The 21,689-nt window shown below is 44.1% G+C and overlaps 1 protein-coding gene across 6 annotated transcripts in view; it reads right to left on the minus strand.

The window, feature by feature from the left end:
- Positions 1-5,923: 5,923 nt before the first annotated feature.
- The window catches only part of Kif16b (kinesin family member 16B), a 270,389-nt gene continuing 254,623 nt past the window's right edge, over positions 5,924-21,689 (minus strand). For 5 of the 6 annotated variants that reach the window (XM_051144756.1, XM_051144755.1, XM_051144754.1 and 2 more), the window contains one exon: positions 5,924-7,225. In XM_051144756.1, the coding sequence (XP_051000713.1) occupies positions 7,067-7,225 (159 nt within the window). In that variant the 3' untranslated portion in view covers positions 5,924-7,066. The remainder of the gene's footprint in view (positions 7,226-21,689) is intronic. The other variant, XM_051144753.1, reaches the window with a different exon arrangement.

The following is a 21,689-nucleotide window of genomic DNA, read 5'->3' on the forward strand; positions in this document are numbered from 1 at the left end:
TTAATGTCAAATGCTTTCATTAGTAGAGACCAATAATGACCCCGCCCCTTGCACCAAGCATAATAGTGTAGAGCAGTGGTTCTCAACCTTCATAATGCTGTGGTGACCTGTCTTATTTATTTATTTATTTATTAATGTAGTTCCTCATGTTGTGGTGAACCCCCAACCCCTCCCCCCAACACTTCCCCCATGGCATGTAGGGTAATTTAGGAAACTGCTGGAAATTCTGGGAGTGGGAATGGGAAAAAGATGATTTTCACTGCTACGTCCTAACTGTAATTTTGCCACTGTTATGAATAGTAATGTAAAAATCTGCCATGCAGGATATCTCATATGTGAGCCCCGTGAAAAGGCCCTGCAGCTCTGGGGAGGTCATGACTCACAGTTGAGAACCATGGATTTGAGGGCATTAAGATAGTTCAGCTGATTTGACAGACAAGCCTGATGACCCCTGGAATCTGCCACAGGAGGGAGAACCAACTCACAGTGACCAGAATTTGGCTTGGAACCATGATGGAAGAGGACAGTTGGTGCTGTCACATTCTCTGTCCCATGTTCTAGTTCAGAGTGGTCTTTGCCACTAAGCATGTGGCCAAGTGCAAGCACATTAGTAGTTTAGTTTGTTTTGCCCCATAATCACTGTCCCCCCTCACATGCCCTGTAAGAGAATCCTAGGAAGGTGGCCATCACATGGGTTTACATAGGAAACTTCAAATAGGAAACACCTTAAAAACTATCAACCAATGTGTAAACAACAAGAACAAAGCTCTCCCAACAGCCGCAATCCAGCATGGTTGTTTACTATGTTTCTTTCCTGTGAAAGATGGGGATCTCCAGCTCCAGATGGGTAAGGAGGAAGGAGAGGAGGGGCCATAGGCATGGATGCCACACTGAGACCTGGCTTGAGGTAGGTAGTAGGGAACTGTCTCAGTGGCATCAGTTTCTGGTCGGAGATGTACACATGGGCAATACTTGTAATAGCAAGCTCTTGAGACAAGGTGTCCCACGGGCATACTCATGTCCCCAAATCTCAAGGGAGCATTGTGCTCTATGCCTCATCCAGAAAACCAAAGCAGATCTCTATGAATAGGCTCCCCCCAGACTAGTGTCAGAAGGCAAGGGAAACATCCTACATACAACCTTCACTCTCCACCTGAAAAGGACAATCATCCAAGATGTGAGTTACCCTGCACCCGAAGGCTTGCATCCTCTGTGAACACTGCACTTTCTATTCATTGAAAGCAAGCTTAAAACACACAGGGAGGATGTTTCCTAGGGAAGCACACCCTCCATGTTTCCATGGCTTCTAGCTTATGTTTTTAGGAGAAGAGCTGGTAAGAGTTTAGACATCAACCCAAGTGCAAATTAACCAACAACAAACTTAATTTCACAAACTGTTATTATTCACTGTGATTATTTCCTCTGAACACAGTCCTGGCAGCTTTGAAGAAACAGCTGCAGTCTTCCCTCCTGGCTTTCCCTCCCTCCCTCTTTTCTTTCCTTCCTCCCTTCTTGCCACAAGACTGAGAAGGAAGGCGGGATTCTCAAGAATAGCAAAGCCTCAGGTGGTTCTTTCCTGAGTTGTTCCCAGGCACAACTGTGAGCACACCTGGGAAGACACACAGGGGTGTGTGACACTTTTAGCAGTTACCACATTCAAGCAGTCTGGGGTGGCCTGAGTGCAGGCTTCCTGTATGCACTGTTCTGGGCTTCCCTTCTGGAGACTGGCTTCTTTTTTCATGGTGAGCCACCTTCATGTAACCAGAGAGCACCACAGAGCTCTGTGGGGCTGTCTGCATTTTCTTCTACTACTTTGTACCTGGCACACTAACCTACTTTGATGCTTGAGGAGTGAGGGCTGGCCCATCACTTTGTAATCATATCCTATGATATGAATAGGAAAGAACTTGCCCATCCAGCAGGGGAGAAAGTGTGTGTTGCTGTCAGGCTATGCTTTACCTTAAGTTTTCCTGTACTGGACAGAAGAGTGGCATTTTAAGCAGTGCCTTGCTTTAGAATACTCTTTATCTTTAAAAAAATCATCATCATCATCATCATCATCATTATTATTTTCTCCCTATGTAGAGTAGCTGGCTTAAACCTTCTATGTAGAAAAATGGCTTTGGCTTCATAGAAATGCATTTTCCTTTGACTCTTGAGCACTGGGATTACTTCGAGCACTAGGAGACTCCACTTTTTACAACCATCACTTGACTCCGTTTTGAGGAAGGAGGATGATTGAAGGCCCCAGGTAGACCCAGAAACTGCATCATCTGTTTGGCACCACCCATCCAGTATGGACTAATAAATGACTTATTCAAGGGAATAGAAAGGGAGCCATCCTTAGTTCATTGGGATAACAGACTGTAGGAGCAAATGGGTGGACTACAGAAACCAGGTTCAACAGGACACACAGGATAGACCAAGAAAATGGTGAATCCTATAAAGTGATGGGTAACTAACACTGTCATGGCATGATCTGTCAACAGCTATCATATGATACTTGGTGTGTGCCTCAAAGACTGATGAGCAGACGGCTTCCTCGCATGTCCTTGGAGCTTTAGCTTGGCTCTGTCTCCTGCTGTTGACGTGGTCCACTTGACAACCTGCCTATCGACCTGGACCTGTTTTTGACCCATTCCTGGCTGCAGAACCAATCTGGCCTTCCACCACATGTGTGTGTGTATATATACATACACACACACACACACACACACACACACACACATATATATATATATATATATTACTGTGTAATGTATGTATTAATATTAGCAGTTAAGATCAAAATAAAAGAACCAGCATTTGCCTCAGCCAGGTAACCAAGGTAGAGCAGGATTATATGACAAACAACTGCTGCCTTCGAAGCTATTAACCTTGGGAAGCTACTGTTAGTCAATAGGCTCTGACATTATAGAAGGCCATAAATATGTCTGTTACTGTCATAGCATGTTCACACAATGCAAAACCCACATTAGCATTCCATAAAGTTAATCACAGAACATCAACCAATGTGCCCTGACTTGAGGCTGGGAACTGCAGCTCCCTGGCTTAGTAGACATCCTCTGGGCTCATCCATTTGCTACCCTCTGCCCAGATGGTGGTGGTCCTGTCTAGAGCCCATGTGGGCTGATCACAAGCCAGACTCACTGAGTACAACTAGACCTTATTTACATAAAAATGAAATATCTCCACAACAATGTAGACCTAAGAGGATTCAGGGATCATGTTCATTCATCTCTACAGCAGGTTCGGGCATCATGGCCAGAGAATTTTGTAGGTTGTCAGTCACTAGTGAGTCAGCAGTACCCATCTTCTCCTTATCACCTGCCCAGATTAACTCAAGATTGACTTTGTACCTAATTTAGAGATAGCAAGGTCTGTGTGGGAACTGGATTGAGGTCTTATTTAGATAGTAACCCTCAATCATCCATCATAATGTTTGTAAACAATGCCTAGGTAGGCAAGCCACCAAGTTTAAAAAAGAAGTTCCTCAGTAGAAGAATGGATAAAGAAACTGTGGTACATTTACACTATGGAATACTATTCAGCTATTAAAAACAAGGAATTCTCGAAATTTGTGGACAAATGGATTGGACTAGAAACTATCATAATGAGTGAGTTCACCCAGAAGCAAAAATAGACAAATGGTATATACTCACTTATATCGAGACACTAGTCCAAGGGGTACGTCCCCATGAAAGACTTTACTTACCAGGAAAGTGAGTCAGAGGGGAGGACATCCTATTGGGACTTTAGGTGAGAGAAGCATGGGAGAATGGGGAAATAAGGGTCCTGGAAACCTACAAGAAGAACATTATGATGGGCGGATCTGGGTACAGGGGTCCTGCTCAAACTATGGCACCAGCCAAGGAAAATATAGGCAGTAAACTTTGAACCCCTACACAGACCTTGCCGATGGACAGGACATTCTCCACTGTTGAGTGGAGAGTGAGGTCTGACTTTCATACAAACTCTGGTGCCCCATTTTTGACCACGTCTCCTTGTTGGGGAGACCTGGTGGCACTCAGAGGAAGGATAACAGGTCACCAAGAAGAGACTTGATATCCTATGAGCATATACAGGGGGAGGAGGTCCCCCTCAGTCACAGTCATGGGGTGGGGGGGAGAAGGGGAGAAGCGGAGGGAGGGAGGAATGGGAAGATACAAGGGACGGGCTAGCAACTGAGATGTAATATGAATAAATTAATAAAATATTAATGAAAAAAGAAGTTTCTCAGATTTGTCCAAGTGACAACAAAGTATAAGAGGATAACTTGTCAATCTGAGTTGTGAAAGTTGGAATCTGGGATGCCTGAAAACACAGTGATAACACACACACTTGTTAATTAAATTTCTTTTACTCCTTTAAATTAGTCTACATTGTTGAGGCTTCCATTTTGTGGTCCTTTTTTCTGTCTTATCTTTATCCCAGAAAGGAACTCCATGATTTGTTTAGATAGGATACTTCACTTGCTTTCCAACATTCCCTCACATTTTATTCAAATTCAGCAGACTCCATGTCGGGTGGGAAACATGCAATTCACACACACACACACACACACACACACACACACACACACTCAGAACCTTAGCTGGACTAACTGGAATTACTCATCCCCTGCAGTAACCATAGGTCCAAATGGAAGCTAGAACCATCTCAGAGAAAGGCTTTGCTTTCAGATGGGGACCAAGGGAGATAGAGACTCGTCTATGCCTTTGCTTTAGCCAGAGCTAGTTAGTACGAGGGCTCCAAGTACTATCATGTATTCTGTAAGAGAAAAAGCCTCCTGTAGGCTCAATTTTCTTAACCAATATATTTTATTACAACTTATTAACTGAGCATATGTCACTTATAACCCAACTAACCAAACCAACAGGAAAAGAGGATTAAGGAAGATAATAACAAAACCATAGGATATCAGTTCTGAGGAGCGATTCTCCTGGCATAATCAGCAGGATTTCTTCTGCTGGAACCTGGAGTAACTAGAACCCGGAACCTCAGCAGGAGCCGGAGCCCAGAAGCCTTCCCTCAAGTGTTTCTCTCTAGAAGCATTTTCTAAGTGGAGCAATGAACAGCCAAAACTATCCCATGTCTCCAAAAGGCCCCGCCTCCAGTTCTGGGCTCCTTTATATATCTCCTCCCCAAGTCTGTTCATGGGATCTTTTCAGCTGGCAACAATCAAGCTCCCGCATGAAGTGGTTGCTCTTCTAGTGAATTAACCTTGCCTGTTCTCTCACAAGAGCGTTCCGATCCCACACTTGGGATCCTAAAAAACAGGTTTATCTCTCCTTCAGCCTCTCTTGTGACTGCATGTCTCACAAAGACACTCTATTCTTGACAAATAGCATGTATAATTTTAACAATGTGCTCACCTTGAGCCTACATTCTACTATAGGTCCCAAAGGCCAAAAGATAGACAGATTATTTGGTCAGTTGAAAAAAAATTTGCTCAGGCTAATGAGGGTTAGTTTTCAGCCCTTGGACTTCTTTTAAATAAAAGATCCATGGTTAATTATCATCTCCCAGTTTTTATCCTTTAATCTTTAGTTTTAAATTCTTGATAGCAATTGCTATGAAACCTAGACCTGTAATCATGACTGGAGAGAGAAGCAGGTCCTGCGGCAATTAAATAAAAAGTCCATTTTATTTTTCATGCTAAGCTATGATATTTAATTAATAGAATATTAGTTTCTTCCTAATAGGAACAGCTGCATCTTCAAACATACTTTCGAGGTTGGAGAGCTCTGCTGTGCAGGTATGTTCTAGAAGAACAAAGGGAAACATGCTCTGCTAGCCATTCAATTGTGACGTCAATCATTATGGTAACTGCATTTTCTGCAACACAAATGCTAAATTATACATTATGCATCTTTCTAAGCACATCAGATCAATTGTTAAACAGACTAGTAAGAATGATCATATTACAAACTTAAAATAAACTGAGCGACAGGGGAGAGCCCATGACTTCATTTAATATTGATAACAGCTCAATTTAACAGTTGAAAAAGCAAACACCTTTAATAAATTTGGTGTGAATGATCATACAGCCCGATATTCTACTGTACAGGAGTGTACACATATAAATCTATTCGTGGAGTTATGTACATTTCAATATATACCACATAGCTTTCCTACTTACAATTTTCTTTTGATAAAGGAAGCAGTTTCACTGTACACAGATGTGCAATGCTACATCATATCCTGAGTAATTGGGGGATTATTAATAAACTACTGGAAATTCTCTCTTTTTATGTGAATAATCCTGAAGAGTCTGTACTAAACCTTGAACAAAAGGATATTTAAAAGATTGCATCCAGCTTTGCACTTGTTTTATGCAGAAAAAGCTCAAGAATGAACAACAGCCATTGAGGTTGGGGAAATGCTCTCAAATAGTGAAGGTTAAATGAGGTTTTACTTATAGGGACTCTGTGAGTTTTAAGTGATGCTGCTTACATCCAATTTGCCAGGCATGGAAGACTCTTCTTATGATTGGCCTACAGATACTTTTTGCTGAACAGGACACTCGGTGTAAACATCCATGTTTAGGGATTACTAAGTCCCAATCCAAATGAGCAAAACAATATGACGTAATTTAAAGTATCTTTGAAATATAGCCGGCCACATGGAAGGAGTATAAAAAACAAGCATATTTTGGTGAAGGAGGAAATCAGACGAAAAATCATTTAAGGGTGGTCTGGTAAGCCACCCACTCTGGGAGGTCCCAAGTTGGCTTGGCTCTAAGAGCCCCCAGATAAGCAAGCCACACATCCATCTTGCAAGAGGGGACCAGCTTGCTGCACACTGAGGAGGAAGTACTACAGGAAAGGCCACGTTCAAGTGCAGAGGTACAGTAACAATTTCCAGTCAGGGTCTCCCTTGGCAGGCAAGCATCCCACTCCCAAACTCAGGCACTAGATATGGTGTGTGAGGTGGTCTGGGCTGGCTGCTGCATGCCGCCCCAGCAGAAGGAGGCAGGCTGGGATCCTTGCGCAGGAGTCCACCCTGCATCGGAGACAATGTGGTGAGAAGGCACTGTATTGGTGGTTTCTTGGTCGCACCAGCTCTACCCCGTTCCATGGCTGCTGTAGTCAAAGACTCCTTTCTTGAAAAATGGTGAGAACTCACAAATGGTATGCTTCGACAGGGTCAGCCCCACTTTGTTGATGTGAAGGGGAGATGTCGCAGATTGGAGCATCACACTGAAAAACTCCCTGAGGTATTTCTGAGAAGAGACCAGAATGAAGATATGGTCAAGACAGTGCTAGAGTCAAGGAGGGGAGGGAAAACAGCCACTGATCTACATACACATGTATTTCATTAACAAAACCAAGGTGAGGATGCTCCAAAGATCCTTGACCAGCTCAGCCTATGCAGAGTAAACAGGGCTGTGACATCCAGGCCCACAGTAGAAGTTTCTTTGTCTCAGGGCTCTAATCCATAGAAATGTCATCTATCTGTTGGCAGTTTCATAAGGAATGGCAGTGATGCTAGCACGGGACATTTTCCCTACAGCAACTTTACCCTACTTAAAATGTCATTTTCCTCTCAAGTTTCACATGGTGGGGGTGCTCATCTGAGCAATGGTAGCAATGATATCTTCTTTGAATCCTAATTATAAAGTAGGATCAGATCAAGCACTAATATTAACAGACTATTTAAAAACTTCTATAATCATCATCACCAACAAAATATTCTTCCTGAGGTGAAAGGTGAACTGCTCTGGGCTTTTCATCACCTCCCCCCATGGTAGTGCTCACCACAGCACCATGTGCCATTTATGGTACTGAAAGAGAAAGGGTGCCTGAGACAAGGCTGTGAGATGGAGGGAGTGACCTCAGACGCAGGTGCCTAAAGCATGTATTAGGGGAGAAGAGGAGATATAAGAACAGCTCCGCATTTCAGGTCAGGCAAATCTTGTCAACAACAGAAAATGAACTGTCTCCATTCATCTAAATACATACAAAATCTTGGCACAAATCCAGAAATTATGCTTTATTATTATTCTTGACTGTAACAAAACAAAACAAAAGCCTAATCCTAGAGCAGGAAGGGCCTAGGGGCCACAGCTCCACAGGCCAGCAGGCAATGTGTGGAGACCTAGAACTGTCCTGTGTATGCTAAGGAATGTTACAGGTGTGGATGCCAGGGATGCTCCTGGGCCCGGGGATAAGGAATTATTTGGCCCCAGCTGAGTTTGTCCTAGATGAGCCTTAGCTGTCCTTTAAGAGAAGTCACTTAGGCCAAAGAAGTTTGTTAGCTATTTGCTTAAAAGTAACGGCAAGAGCTAAAGCCAGCTTTATATAGCATTGCTACTACCCTTGGACTTTGTACCCTTTATAGAAGTAACGCTGAATATGCAGAGATAAATTACATATCCCTTTTTCCTTCTTTTCCATAGTGCCAACAGGAGAACGTCCAGCCTTGTGCATGCCAGGCACTCTCCCACTGAACTGGACTCCCAGATCTTACACCTTAAACTACATATCCTGTAAATATAGCATGTGACCAGAGCTGCACATGTGAAGCTGCCACCAAACCAAGACAACAAACACTTGCAGCACCACAGAAGTTTCCCAAGTCACCTGCTGTGGCCTGGTCTTCACCCTCTCCCAGGGATGATACCCTTTTCTTGGAACTGACATGTTCTACTGAGCAAACTGTGGTGGGGTACACAGAAGCTGGCCACTAAGCACAAAGACTCAAAAACAAGAAGCTTTCACTGAAACTTGGTTTCCTGGCTCAGGATTCCTAACTTACAAGTCTCAGGAGCCCCTACCCACCAGCCCCAGGAAGGAGTCTGAAGCTGAAATCAGCTGAAGGCAAGAAGTGCCTAAACCAAGGGAGACGTCACAAAGGAACTGGGCTTCAGTGCCCCGAGTTAAAGAGACTGTGCCAGGTACCAGGAGTTGCTGGTTTCCTAGACAACACTTGAGCTGACAAGGCTGCAGCATGTGGCTTTCTATGGGTTCTAATCACTCGAACCCACATAGCCTGCTTTGTCCGCTGAGTCTTCTCCCAGCCCTGGTTTCTTGACAAAAATACCAAGAATTTGCAATGGAGCAAAGGCAGTATCTTTAATGAACTGTCTTGTGAAAGCTGGCAATCCATATATACAAAAATGAAATTAAATCCTTGTATCTTATTCTCCTAATCAACTCCAAATGGGTTGAAAACCTAATTTTTTGACCCGAAACTCTGAAATTGTTAGAGAAAAACGGAAAAAACTTCAAGGGATTGCCATGGGTGGGGTTTTTTTCAAGAGGGATCCAGCTGCTCAACAAATACAGCCAACATTCGTCCATGGGGGATCCCAGAAGACTAAAGTGTTTTGTGCAGTTGTAGAGTGAAGAGACAGCCCAGCAAATGGGAGGAACTCTTTGAAAGTTATACATCTGACATTTAATGTCTAAACCATAAAAAGAGCTCAGGAAAGAAAAACAAAATTGGCTAATGAGGTGAACATACAATTTTCAGAAGAGGAATACCAACAGTCAATTAATACTCAGAAGGTGTTCAACTTTGCTGCCATCACAGAAACTTGAATCAAAACTACACAGAGATTCCATCAGAGCAGTAGCCCTTAAGAAAACAAGTAACAACAATTGCTGGTAAGGATGTGGGCCAAAGAGTCACAGCATGAATCCAGCAACCATGGACATCAGAAGATTACTAAAAATTTAACAGCAGCCCAGCCATCCCTCCTCTGAGTATTTACCTAAAGGGCTACAAGTCTACACATCACAAGACATTGCACACCAATGCTCACAGTGCCATCAATTAGCTAAATTATTGAACCAGACTAAGTAGCCCACAACAGAAGGATGGAGAGGAAGTGAAGACTACACACGGTTGAATGTTCTTAGCTGTAAAGAAGAATGAGACAATGGCATCTATGGAAAAATGTGTGCAAACTGAGATAACTATGTTAAGCTAATAAAGTCAAACAGAAAAAGACAAATATATGTTTTTTTCTAATGCCTGGTTCTGAGGGTTTTATATAGTATATTAAGTTAAATGTATGTATGAAAGAGACTTAGAAGTTGTAATCAAAAAAAAAAAAAAAAAAAAAAAAAGAAGTTGTAATCAAGTTGTATATGGGGCAAAGGAGTCCATGTGAAGGTGAGAAAAGAGAGGGTAATTGAAATATGCTAAAAATGATACACATGTAAGGAGTGCCAAGAATCATAAAGATTTTGGACAAAGGTGTCCTGAATTGGTAGACAGGTGTTTACAGATGTCATAAGGTTATTAAGTGAGAGTCCCAGCATCAGATCTGTGATACCTACCAACAAATTGCTGGTCAAAGAGGCACTAGAGGCTTCCCAGACAATATAGGTTATTGCCACTGCTCCAGGCTGCAGACCAGAAGTGCACAATATGATTCTTTTGCTGGAAACATCACAAGTTAGACTGCAGAACACCCAGAAATCAGAAGCAGGAAGCTGCTTCCCTGCTGGTTAGCTCTCACAGTGATGGCAGATGCTAATTCAGGATGCTGGGGAAGACAAGTCATCAACAATGTGCTCATCTGTGGACCCAAGGCAGTGTACTACTGACCAGCAAGACTAGATGTACCAAAGGGTGCAACAGTGCCAGGACTGTTATGGGGGCTTTAAAAAACCCACTTCATTATTTTAGGCCTGCTCCATGGGAGGAAATTGATATCTAGAACTATGAACCTAATCAGTAGCCCATGACTGGGGAGTTAGCCGACCCTATTTGGGAAACTACATGGTTGTTTTGCTAATTGGACATGACATGTCTATCAAATTGCCTTCTACCTATTTATGTTTGTGCCCATAGATCAGTACTGCCATCCGCTCTGGTCAGTGTTTCGGTCAGTGTTCTAGTTTGGTTTCTGTTGCTGTGATGAACACTATAAACCACAAGTTCCTTAGGGGGAAGAGGGTTTACTTAGCTTACAGCCCCCATATCGCATCACTGAGGGAAGGCAGGGCAGAGACTCAGCGGGAGCTGGAGTGGAAAGCAGAGAGGAACCCTGCTTCCAGGCTCAGGGTCAGCTTCCTTTCTTACAGAGTCCGAGCCTTGCTGCTCAGAGATGGCACGACCCACAATGGCTGGGCATCCTTACGTCATTTAACTGTCAAGAAGGTACCCCACAGATATGGACCCACAGGCCAACATGATTGGGAACATGCCTTCATTAGAGTTTCCCTCAGATAACTGCGCAAGTTGACAGTCAACTAGGCAGCCAGAGGGGCTTCCTTTAGCAGTAGGTAGAAAAACTCATGATTGGTGGGTGTTCAACCCTAAGTAAATTATCTGTATTACCCCCTCCCAGGCTCATGGAACTGTGTCTGTGTGTGTCTGTGTGTGTGTGTGTGTGTGTGTGTGTGTGTGTGTGCACGTGCGTGTGTGAGCATTAAGGCGTGGTGGCATAGGCCTTTAATCCTAGCATGCAGAGGCAGGTGGATCTCTGTGAATTTGAGGCCAGCCTGGTCTACAAAGTGAGTCCAGGACAGCCACGGCTACACAGAGAAACCCTGTCCCTAAAATCAAAACAAAACACATAAACAAACAAAAAGAATGTAAACGCTTGAGGAAGGAGTAAAGCATACAGAACTCTGTCTTCCGGGCATGGCATGGTCACGGCACTCTAGGAATCTCAGCAGATGTGCTTATTCATTCAAGACCTACAATAAAATTGCTCCCAGAAACAGTCCATCATGGCCTCAGCCCTTCCTGAGGAGCTACATTAGCTAATGGCTGCTGGGTGAGATACTTCCTTCAGAAATATAGTCACTGGTAAGCTATCTATACCCTGGTAAATAAACTCTCAACTACATTCCTGTAAGCAATTCTAATTAAACTAATTGGTCCATAGACAGACAGACAGACAGAGATAGATAATAGGTAGGTGTGTAGACAGACAGACAGACAGACAGACACACAGACAGACAGACAGACAGAGACAGACAGATAATAGGTAGGTGTGTAGACAGACAGACAGACAGACAGACACACAGACAGACACACAGACAGACAGACAGACAGAGACAGACAGATAATAGGTAGGTGTGTAGACAGACAGACAGACACACAGACAGACACACAGACAGACAGACACACAGACAGACAGACAGAGACAGAGACAGATAATAGGTAGGTGTGTAGACAGACAGACAGACAGACACACAGACAGACACACAGACAGACACACAGACAGACAGACAGAGACAGAGACAGATAATAGGTAGGTGTGTAGACAGACAGACAGACAGACACACAGACAGACAGACAGACAGAGACAGATAATAGGTAGGTGTGTAGACAGACAGACAGACAAACACACAGACAGACAGACAGACAGAGACAGAGACAGATAATAGGTAGGTGTGTAGACAGACACACAGACAGACACACAGACAGACAGACAGACAGACAGAGACAGATAATAGGTAGGTGTGTAGACAGACAGACAGACACACAGACAGACAGACACACAGACACACAGACAGACAGACAGACAGACAGAGACAGATAATAGGTAGGTGTGTAGATGACAGGTGATAGAAAGGAAGAAGAAAGGAATCAGATGGAGTGAAGAGGGATAAAACAAGATGACAGAGGATAAAGTAGATCATAAAGAAACCCCTTTATCACGTACAACTAATATGTGCTAATACTATACGTGAAGGAAAACAGGGAAATTACTTAGAGTGGGAAAGATGAGGGGCATGCTCAGTTGTGCACTGAACTGTGAGTAATCCCAGTTTCCTGCAGAGACAGGGGGGCTTCTGAGCAGAGGCAGAGGCTCAGTAGCTCCTGGCAGCTCCTTCTTCGGGTGCCCCGTAGACCGCATCGGCAGCATACTGTTTACATCCAGCTTGCCTTCCAGAGAAACTCTGACAGACTGCAAGCCAATGGAAATCCATCAACAGATGCTGTAGCACCATTTGTCACAATTAGTTCACAAAGCAGGGTCCTTTTAAAGGGCTGATAACATGCGAAATTGTGCACAATGAGAAGCAAAGTTACGAAGATAAATCAAAGGAAAAGAGGACGTGTTGGAGGCACCATCCCTGTCGTGGCATGGCCATGGCAAGAGGATGTGTTGGAGGCACCATCCCTGTCGCGGCATGGCCATGGCGAGAGGACTATAAATCTGCTGAAGGTAATGACTTTTTCTTCATATGAACTCATCACCATGGCTTCATGCAAACTCCAGACAGAAAGATCTGATATGGCTGCCTCTTCGCATTGCTGAGCTTTCTCTTTGCAAACTAGATCCCTGCGTAGCAGGAGTATGGGGCAGCTGGCTTCTTTTACACAGACAGCTCCTGCAGCACAAGAGACAGCATGCGGTTGGGAACTGTTCTTTGCAGGCAAGGTGCTCCTAGGGCTGCACGAGCAGCCATGGCCTTTACCACTTATGTCTGAAATGGGCTGATCAAAGCCAAGGGCTGTGGGCGGGGCTAGAGTTGACAAAATGAATGTTCTGACAGTTTCTCTAGGTTGTGGTGTTGTCATTGTTCTCTGCAGTCTCCAATTAACTGGGGCACATAGTCAAGGTTGGGAAAGTGCTGAGATGTAACAGTTACAATTGTTTGTCATGAAGTAACTTTAAGTTATAATATATGCCTGGAGAACAGTACATAACGTAAGTGCATAACCTAATGAACATACTTCTGTGATCAGTACCTGGTTATAATGAACAGTTTCCATCCAGCCAACCCTCCTGGTGTCCCTCCTATCATCTGCAACCCTCGTCGCCAGGGTAACAACAGTTCACGTATCTGGACTTCTACCCGTTCAGAGCAGTGTTGTCTGTCTTAAACTTCACGTTAGCCAGCACTCTCTGTGTCTCATCTCACGCTTTAAGGCACTTCTTTGGGGTTCCTCTGTTCAATATCTGTGAGATGCATCTGCCCTGAGCATGTAGCTGTGGTGTTCAGGACCTTTCACTTCTGTATTTTACAGGTGACCAGTAAGAGGAACTGACAATGATAGCTTGTTTGGTCTTTCTGAGTTCTGCTTCAATAACGGAATCCACTTTCATGTATGCTATAGATATAGCATTATGATTATGTATGTGCCGCTCAACACATATTTACATTAAAGATTTGTGTTGGTTGGGCTCAAAATCTGCAGCTAAAGGGAGAAATAAAAGGCTCTTCTGTCAGAGGTATCCCTTTTCTGTAGACATTCAGCTCTCCTCAGCGTGTGAGAAATAAGTTCAGGAATCAGGCTCCATCCCCAAGGTAGCAAACTCTATAAAAATTGAATTGAAGAAACTGAAGGACATTAGGAGTTTAAGTGACTTATCAGGGTCAGAAGTGCAAAGCAAGAAAAGGATTTGTAAAAGCCAATATCCAACTGCTGTGTCTGCCTTTCACTGAACACTTTCTCCACTGTAAAATAAAAGAGAAGTATTATGACGGGCAGATCTGGGCCCAGGGGTCCTGCTCAAACTATGGCACCAGCCAAGGACAATACGTGCAGTAAACTTTGAACCCCTACCCAGATCTAGCCAATGGACAGGACATTCTCTACAGTTGAGTGGAGAGTGAGGACTGACTTTCACATGTACTCTGGTGCCCCATATTTGACCACGTCCCCTGGATGGGGAGGCCTGGTGGCACTCAGAGGAAGAGACTTGGTACCCTATGAGCATATACAGGGGGAGGAGGTCCCCCTCAGCCACAGTCATAGGGGAGGGAAGTAAGGGGAAAATGGGAGGGAGGGAGGAATGGGAGGATACAAGGGATTGGGATAACAATTGAGATGTAATATGAATAAATTAATAGAATATATATTAAAAAAGAGGTGCAGAGTGAGGAAGAAAGCATGACAGCACAGAGGACACGTGCCCACAATTTACTTGTTTAGATGGCCAATAATCAAGGAGTATTTCAACACATAGCACTTTGCTACTGTAAAGTGACTTTCTTTAAAGGTTTCTAATACGGTTTACTGTTTGGGGACAACAAGCTGGTGCAGGGGACTGGGAGAGATAGACTCTTGCGTTTCTGCTCTAGAGAAATATGGCTGCCATGTAGTTTAAAAAGTCCAGCAAAGAAATGAAGACAATATCCTAAAAGGAACTGTGGGTATTTATTTATTTAAAAAACTTTATTTATATAATTTCTTATTTCCCTTTCCTTCTGCCAATCTTTCCCATGAATCTCTAATCTTGCTTTTGCTAAAATTCATGGCCTTTATTTCTTTGTGTGTGTGCACGTGTACATAACTTTCTCAGTCCATATAATGTCAAATCTCTCTCTCTCTCTCTCTCTCTCTCTCTCTCTCTCTCTCTCTCTCCTCCTCTCTCTCTCTCTCTCCTCTCTCTCTCTCTCTCTCTCTCTCTCTCTCTCTCCTCTCTCTCTCTCTCTCTCTCTCTCTCTCTCTCTCTGTGTGTGTGTGTATATACACACACATACACACACACATACACACACATGTATATATATAGTAATACAGTAAAACATATGTATGTGTATATATATAAAACCTATATGATTTCAGGGCTATTATTTATTTTAAGTCAGTAAGTCAGGGTCTCACTGTGTAACTCAGGTTGGCTCCAAATTCTCTATGAAATCCAGGCTAGTCTCAAACTCACAATTTTCCTGCCTTAGTCTTTTAAACACCAGTATTACAGGCACACATAACCATGCCTGGCTTGGAGTGTGAGCTTTTAAAAAGGACAAATAACAGAAGAAGCAGACTGCCAAAGACACAAAGCAATGAGTTTTCTGAATGCCACCTTTTCAAAGCAGACACCGCTCTCCAACAAAACAAAAGTTTCTTAGCAAGCTCCAGATCTGTGAAAGACTTAGAAAGTTCTAAGCATTGTGAGAAATTTGAGTGGTGTTTCTTACTAAATTTCTATGGTAACTTAACAAGTCAAGGGCTGTTGTCATGTCTACATTATCAATGGAGAAACAGGCCCGGGAAGCCTACCTAAGACAGCAGAGGTGGAGGGCACATAAGCTAGACAGCGTGACTCAGAACCAGGGCTCTGCAGGTTCTGCTGAGCCTGTCTCTTAGGACCACCCACTCCCTCTGCTGACCCCATCCTGCCCTCATAGAGTGAAGCCATCTACACATGCTGTGGGTTGTCTCTGCTGTTTGAGACTCATAAGCTGTCTCTCCTGGGTTGAATGGCGCTCCAGTGGGGACTGCTGCACGCTGGGCTCTTCAGTCCCAGTGCCTTTCTGCAGAGGGATACTCACAGTGCCTTTGAAGACCCTGGCCACTTTCCCTGCCTGCCCTGCCTCTCCTCACTCCCAGCAAGCACTCAGGTCTCCTCCCTGAAGAGACACTCATTATCTGGAGATAGTGCATCTAGCTGCCTAAGAAAGAAGCTGGAGAATTGTTCCTATGGATATTCTGGAATTGATGCACCATAGTCAAAGAGCTACTGAAGTTAGGTACTTGGAATGTGCTGGAACCAAAGGTTTTTTGGGGACTCAGCAAGGCATTCCCAGAATGCATAGCTACTGTCATGGAGAATTTTCAAGAGGGAGTGAAATTTGTGCCTTTGGTCTCCGTCCTTTGCTAAGGCTGATAACTGGTTAGTCTATTTTTCTTACACTGGCCATTGTCGGCTACTATGATTCACCATCAAGTTAACTGTAAACATCCCTCAGGACACAGGGAGGTAGTAGATACCCATGAAATCAGGAGAAATCTTCCATGTGGATCATGGCTGAGGGCCTCACAGTAGGCTGCCTGTCTAATCAAGGCATCTTGCCTATGACACTCTTCTCCTACGAGGACTATGAATCTAAAAGGTCTTTTGAGAACAGTAGTGGAGATGAGGCAGAGCAGCAGGGGCACATCCCCAGTCAAGCATTCGGCTGGGAAGAGAACTCCCCAAATCTTGATCTACATCTAGGCCTACCTTCAGATTTTTTATGCCACTTCAAAACCAAACCAAACATTACTCGTCTTCTGTACCAAAACAGTAGAGGCTACTGGTTAAGGTGAATAGTTCTAAAAGGCAGAACACTCGACAGTAACGTACTGTAGTAAACAAGCAGGCAACCTACTAGACTTTCTTTTTCCCCAGGATGCAGGGTACTGCCATATGGTTGCCAAGCCACGGCTCTGAAGTATTGTGTTGCTCTGTGTAGACCTTCTGGGTGAAGGTCAGACTACGGACATGACTCACATGGACCTACAATGCACTTTCAGCTGACCACTGCCTTCACCTACTGAAAGACCTCTGTTGGGTTTTCCTGTCCACCTTCACGCCTATGAATGACAGCTGTCCACCTAAGCAAAGCCTTCTGGGCCAACAGAGCACCTCCTCATGCAGTCCCTCCTTATCTTAAAGCTGGTCCTATTCAGCTACATGCTCTTGAAGGAAAAGAAGGTTTGGGAATAGGAGGGAGAAATGAAGTCTAAATTCAGCAAAACCGTGCGGGTGGGGAGTGTGCGCCTCACATGCAGCAGGGCTCTGGGTGGAGAGTCTAGAATCTAGAGTCACGTCGACAGGTGCTTTGTAAAAGGCACACCCACATTTCTGAGCAATAAGACCCGCTAGGACTCTGTTTACAGATAAAGACATTGACATCAAGAGGTCCTGAAGTAGCCAAGGTCAACAGCCAGGGGAGGACAGAGTGACCGGCTCCTCCAGTTTAGGAGAGAATCAAATGTTCTCTTGTGTTCCTTAAGGGTCATATCCCTGAAGCTGAGATAAAATGTGGCCTTTCTTTAGGACTTTCAATACTATGTTAAAGTAGGCTCAATCTTCTTATCTGCTAGACCCTTCCCCTCCATTTTAAGTAGCAGGAGATGAAGTCATGACCATTTTATGCTATTAAGAAGCTTCTGTTTTAATAAGACTCAGAACTGTAGCTGTGGCCTGCATCTTATTTAATGTGCAATACATTACTGAGTTGTGTCATTCTAATGATTTTCACAACTATCTCATTGTTATGGAACTATCTTCCTTTTACAACATTTTAACAAAAAACTGTAATTTAATTTAAAGTTATTGAAATCACTAAAATTGATATAAAATGTTCTTTAGAAATGTAACATGGCCTATTGTCTTTCTACTGTGCCATTTAGCAGGGAGGAGAGTTCAAGGGCATTCCTCATCCCCAGAGGCCATTATGTGTGAACATAAGACAAGTATCCGTCTAATAAGACCAGTGGGATCCATTTGCCTGGCAGAGGAACTGGAGAATGGCATTGACTGATGAGCTCTGAAGACATTCCAGGTCCAGATGGAGATACCCTGGGACATCTCCAGATCTGAGCAAGGTCTAGCTCTCCCTGTGGTAAAGCAATCCAGTAGGCTCTATGAGGTCACCTGCGCAAACCTTCTCCACGCCAAAGTCCCACAAAATTTAGTCTGATCACTTCTCATTGCCATTTTAGAAATTCTACAAGTTAACTGTACGGATCACCAAATACAGTGGCTGCACCTCCTAAGTAAACTTAAGTGACTTCCACATTCTGATGAAACGAGGACAGTTTGGTCCAGTGACTCGTGTACGCATCCAGCAGTTTCTGCACACCTGCTCTCACATAGCACTGTGCCATGCCCTTGCATAACGTGTTAAGTAGGATAGACACAGTCTCCCTCTCGTTGCTCAGAATCACACCTCTCTTGCTGTGCGTGCTTTGTCCCGTCATTCAAATCCCACCTATCTTTTTCATTTTTAAAAACTGGTGTACAAAGTAATGGGTTCTTTATGGGATTTTCCTTCACTTTGTGTCTGCTGATCCTTGTTGCAGAGCACCTCCCCCAAACTTGGCACTGCCTCCTACTCGCCACCTTTCTCTCCAGCTGTCTCCCCCTTTGCTTTCTTGTTACGTGTATTCTGTTCCCCTTTTTTCCTGAATTCCTCTTCTCCTGAACTATAAACCCTTTATATCTTACCAGTATAATGGCCAATGCTGATCTCTGGAAACTGTGTACATAAATTTTAAAAAGCTTGCTTTAGTTAATTTGGCTATGGCTTGGGTCAATGGTCTTTCTTCTTGACTCTGTGTGCTTAAAAGTAACTCTCACAGCCAAGTTTCACCCTCCCCAACCAGCGACACCCACACCATGTGTGCCTTTCTCCTCTGTAGAGCCTGGCCATTTAAAGGTATGCCTCTGACATGAACTCTGGTGCCCACTATTTGACCACTTCCCCTTGGTGGGGAGGCCTGGTGGCACTCAGAGGAAAGGGAAGCAGGCTATCTGGATGAGCAGGCTGTGGTCATATGGTGGGGGAGGAGGTCCCCTTCTGTCATGGGTCTAGGGGAGGGGAACAGGGTGAAAGGAGGAAGGAGGGGGAACGAAAAGATACAAATGAGGGGATAACAACCGGGATGTAATCTGAATAATAGATTTTAATTTAAAAAGTATGCATCTGGATATTGCTGGATTGGACCATTTGGGGTGGGAAGACCCACCTTGACTCTGGGCCACACCTTCTGGTGGCAGCTTATAAAACAAAACAAAACAAAACAAAACAAAACAAACATGGCAGAAGGAAGCCCTTGCTCAGATCTATCCCTAGCGCAGAGCTGGCAGACAGACACTCTCTGCACAGGGCAGGGGAGAGGTCTCAGAGCTGGAAAAGAACATGCTTACCTTGAGAGCCCATTGACACGTGCTGAGTGGAATGCCCTCAGCCAGGCCCAGGGCTCCCAGGGTGAGCATGACCCCTTTTGCCTCCCACAGGCTTGGCCTGTGCAGGGCCTAAAGTGCTGTACAAACTGCCATGTGGTGAGTGCTACACTGTTGACTGTGCCATCCAGCATAGTAGCTATGTGATTACAGAGCACTTAAAATGTCGCCAGCATGGCTGAGGAATGGAATTCGAGTCTTTTTTTTTTTTTTTAAACATTACTCTGTGTATTATAAAGGCATTATCTGTGTAGTTCAGGCTGGACTCAAAAGTGCTAGGTAGCTGAGGATGAGGTTGACCTTGAACTCTGATCTTTCTGCCTTTACCTCCTAAGTACTGGGTTACTGCCATGAACCACTACACCAGGCTTTGCTTTAATCTAAAATTAAATGCTTACATGTGGCTGGTGTCCACAGCACAGTTCTGCACTGACTCTGACATATCATGTTTCTGATGCAAGAGTTTTGAGCACCAAGTATACTTTAGTATTTCTTTAAAAAAATATTTAAACAGTCTTTGAATTCCCTACTATTGCCTTTAAATCTCTTGTAGTACTCAAAACATGACTATTAGTTTGTGTGTATTTTTGACAGCATTTTTATATCTATATAAACAAATACCAAACTCACTACCCCAATTAAACTTATAGAACAGGTATGTAAGTGACAGGCTCTTTTACACTCTATTTTGCTCACATAATAGCTTATTACTAAAGAGCTCATAATAAGTTCCTCATTCTGATATTTGGTTATTAGAGCTTCTTAGTGGACATGCAGGTTTCCAGTCTTTTGGTGCAGCCCTACATGAATGTAAACCATAGAAAGGAAAGAATTTGTCACTACTCAGTTTGGTATTGGGTATAGACAATGCCCCAATGTCAAGTACAGAGAGCAGCACTTCCTGAAGAGAAGAATTGGGAGCACTACAAATAACAACCCTGTGGCCCATACACCATCACACGCAAATAACCCTGTGGCCCATACACCGTCACACGCAAATAACCCTGTGGGCCATACAACACCACACGCAAATAACCCTGTGGGCCATACACCGTCACACGCAAATAACCCTGTGGGCCATACACCGTCACACGCAAATAACCCTGTGGCCCATACACCACCACACGCAAATAACCCTGTGGGCCATACACCGTCACACGCAAATAACCCTGTGGGCCATACACCACCACACGCAAATAACCCTGTGGGCCATACACCGTCACACGCAAATAACCCTGTGGGCCATACACCACCACACGCAAATAACCCTGTGGGCCATACACCGTCACACGCAAATAACCCTGTGGGCCATACACCACCACACGCAAATAACCCTGTGGGCCATACACAGTCACACGCAAATAACCCTGTGGGCCATACACAATCACACGCAAATAACCCTGTGGGCCATACACCGTCACACGCAAATAACCCTGTGGGCCATACACAGTCACACGCAAATAACCCTGTGGGCCATACACAATCACACGCAAATAACCCTGTGGGCCATACACAGTCACACGCAAATAACCCTGTGGGCCATACACAATCACACGCAAATAACCCTGTGGGCCATACACCGTCACACGCAAATAACCCTGTGGGCCATACACAGTCACACGCAAATAACTCGGTGGGCCATACACAGTCACACGCAAATAACCCTGTGGGCCATACACCACCACACGCAAATAACCCTGTGGGCCATACACCACCACACGCAAATAACCCTGTGGGCCATACACTGTCACACGCAAATAACCCTGTGGGCCATACACCGTCACACACAAATAACTCTGTGGGCCATACACCGTCACACGCAAATAACCCTGTGGCCCATACACCATCACACACAAATAACCCTGTGGGCCATACACAGTCACGCAAAAATAACCCTGTGGGCCATACACAATCAAACGCAAATAACCCTGTGGGCCATACACAATCACAAGCACCATGATTTCTGTGGGCGAATTCCAAGAGTGTTTTTGTTTTGTTTTGTTTTGTTTTGTTTTTAGTGGGCGGGTATGTGTGTTTTAAATATTGTCAAATTGTTTTTCACAGGCATTGCACTAATTTATACATCCAT

The sequence above is a fragment of the Acomys russatus genome, chromosome 4, assembly GCF_903995435.1.
Source record: "Acomys russatus chromosome 4, mAcoRus1.1, whole genome shotgun sequence".
Classification (NCBI taxonomy): Eukaryota; Metazoa; Chordata; class Mammalia; order Rodentia; family Muridae; genus Acomys; species Acomys russatus.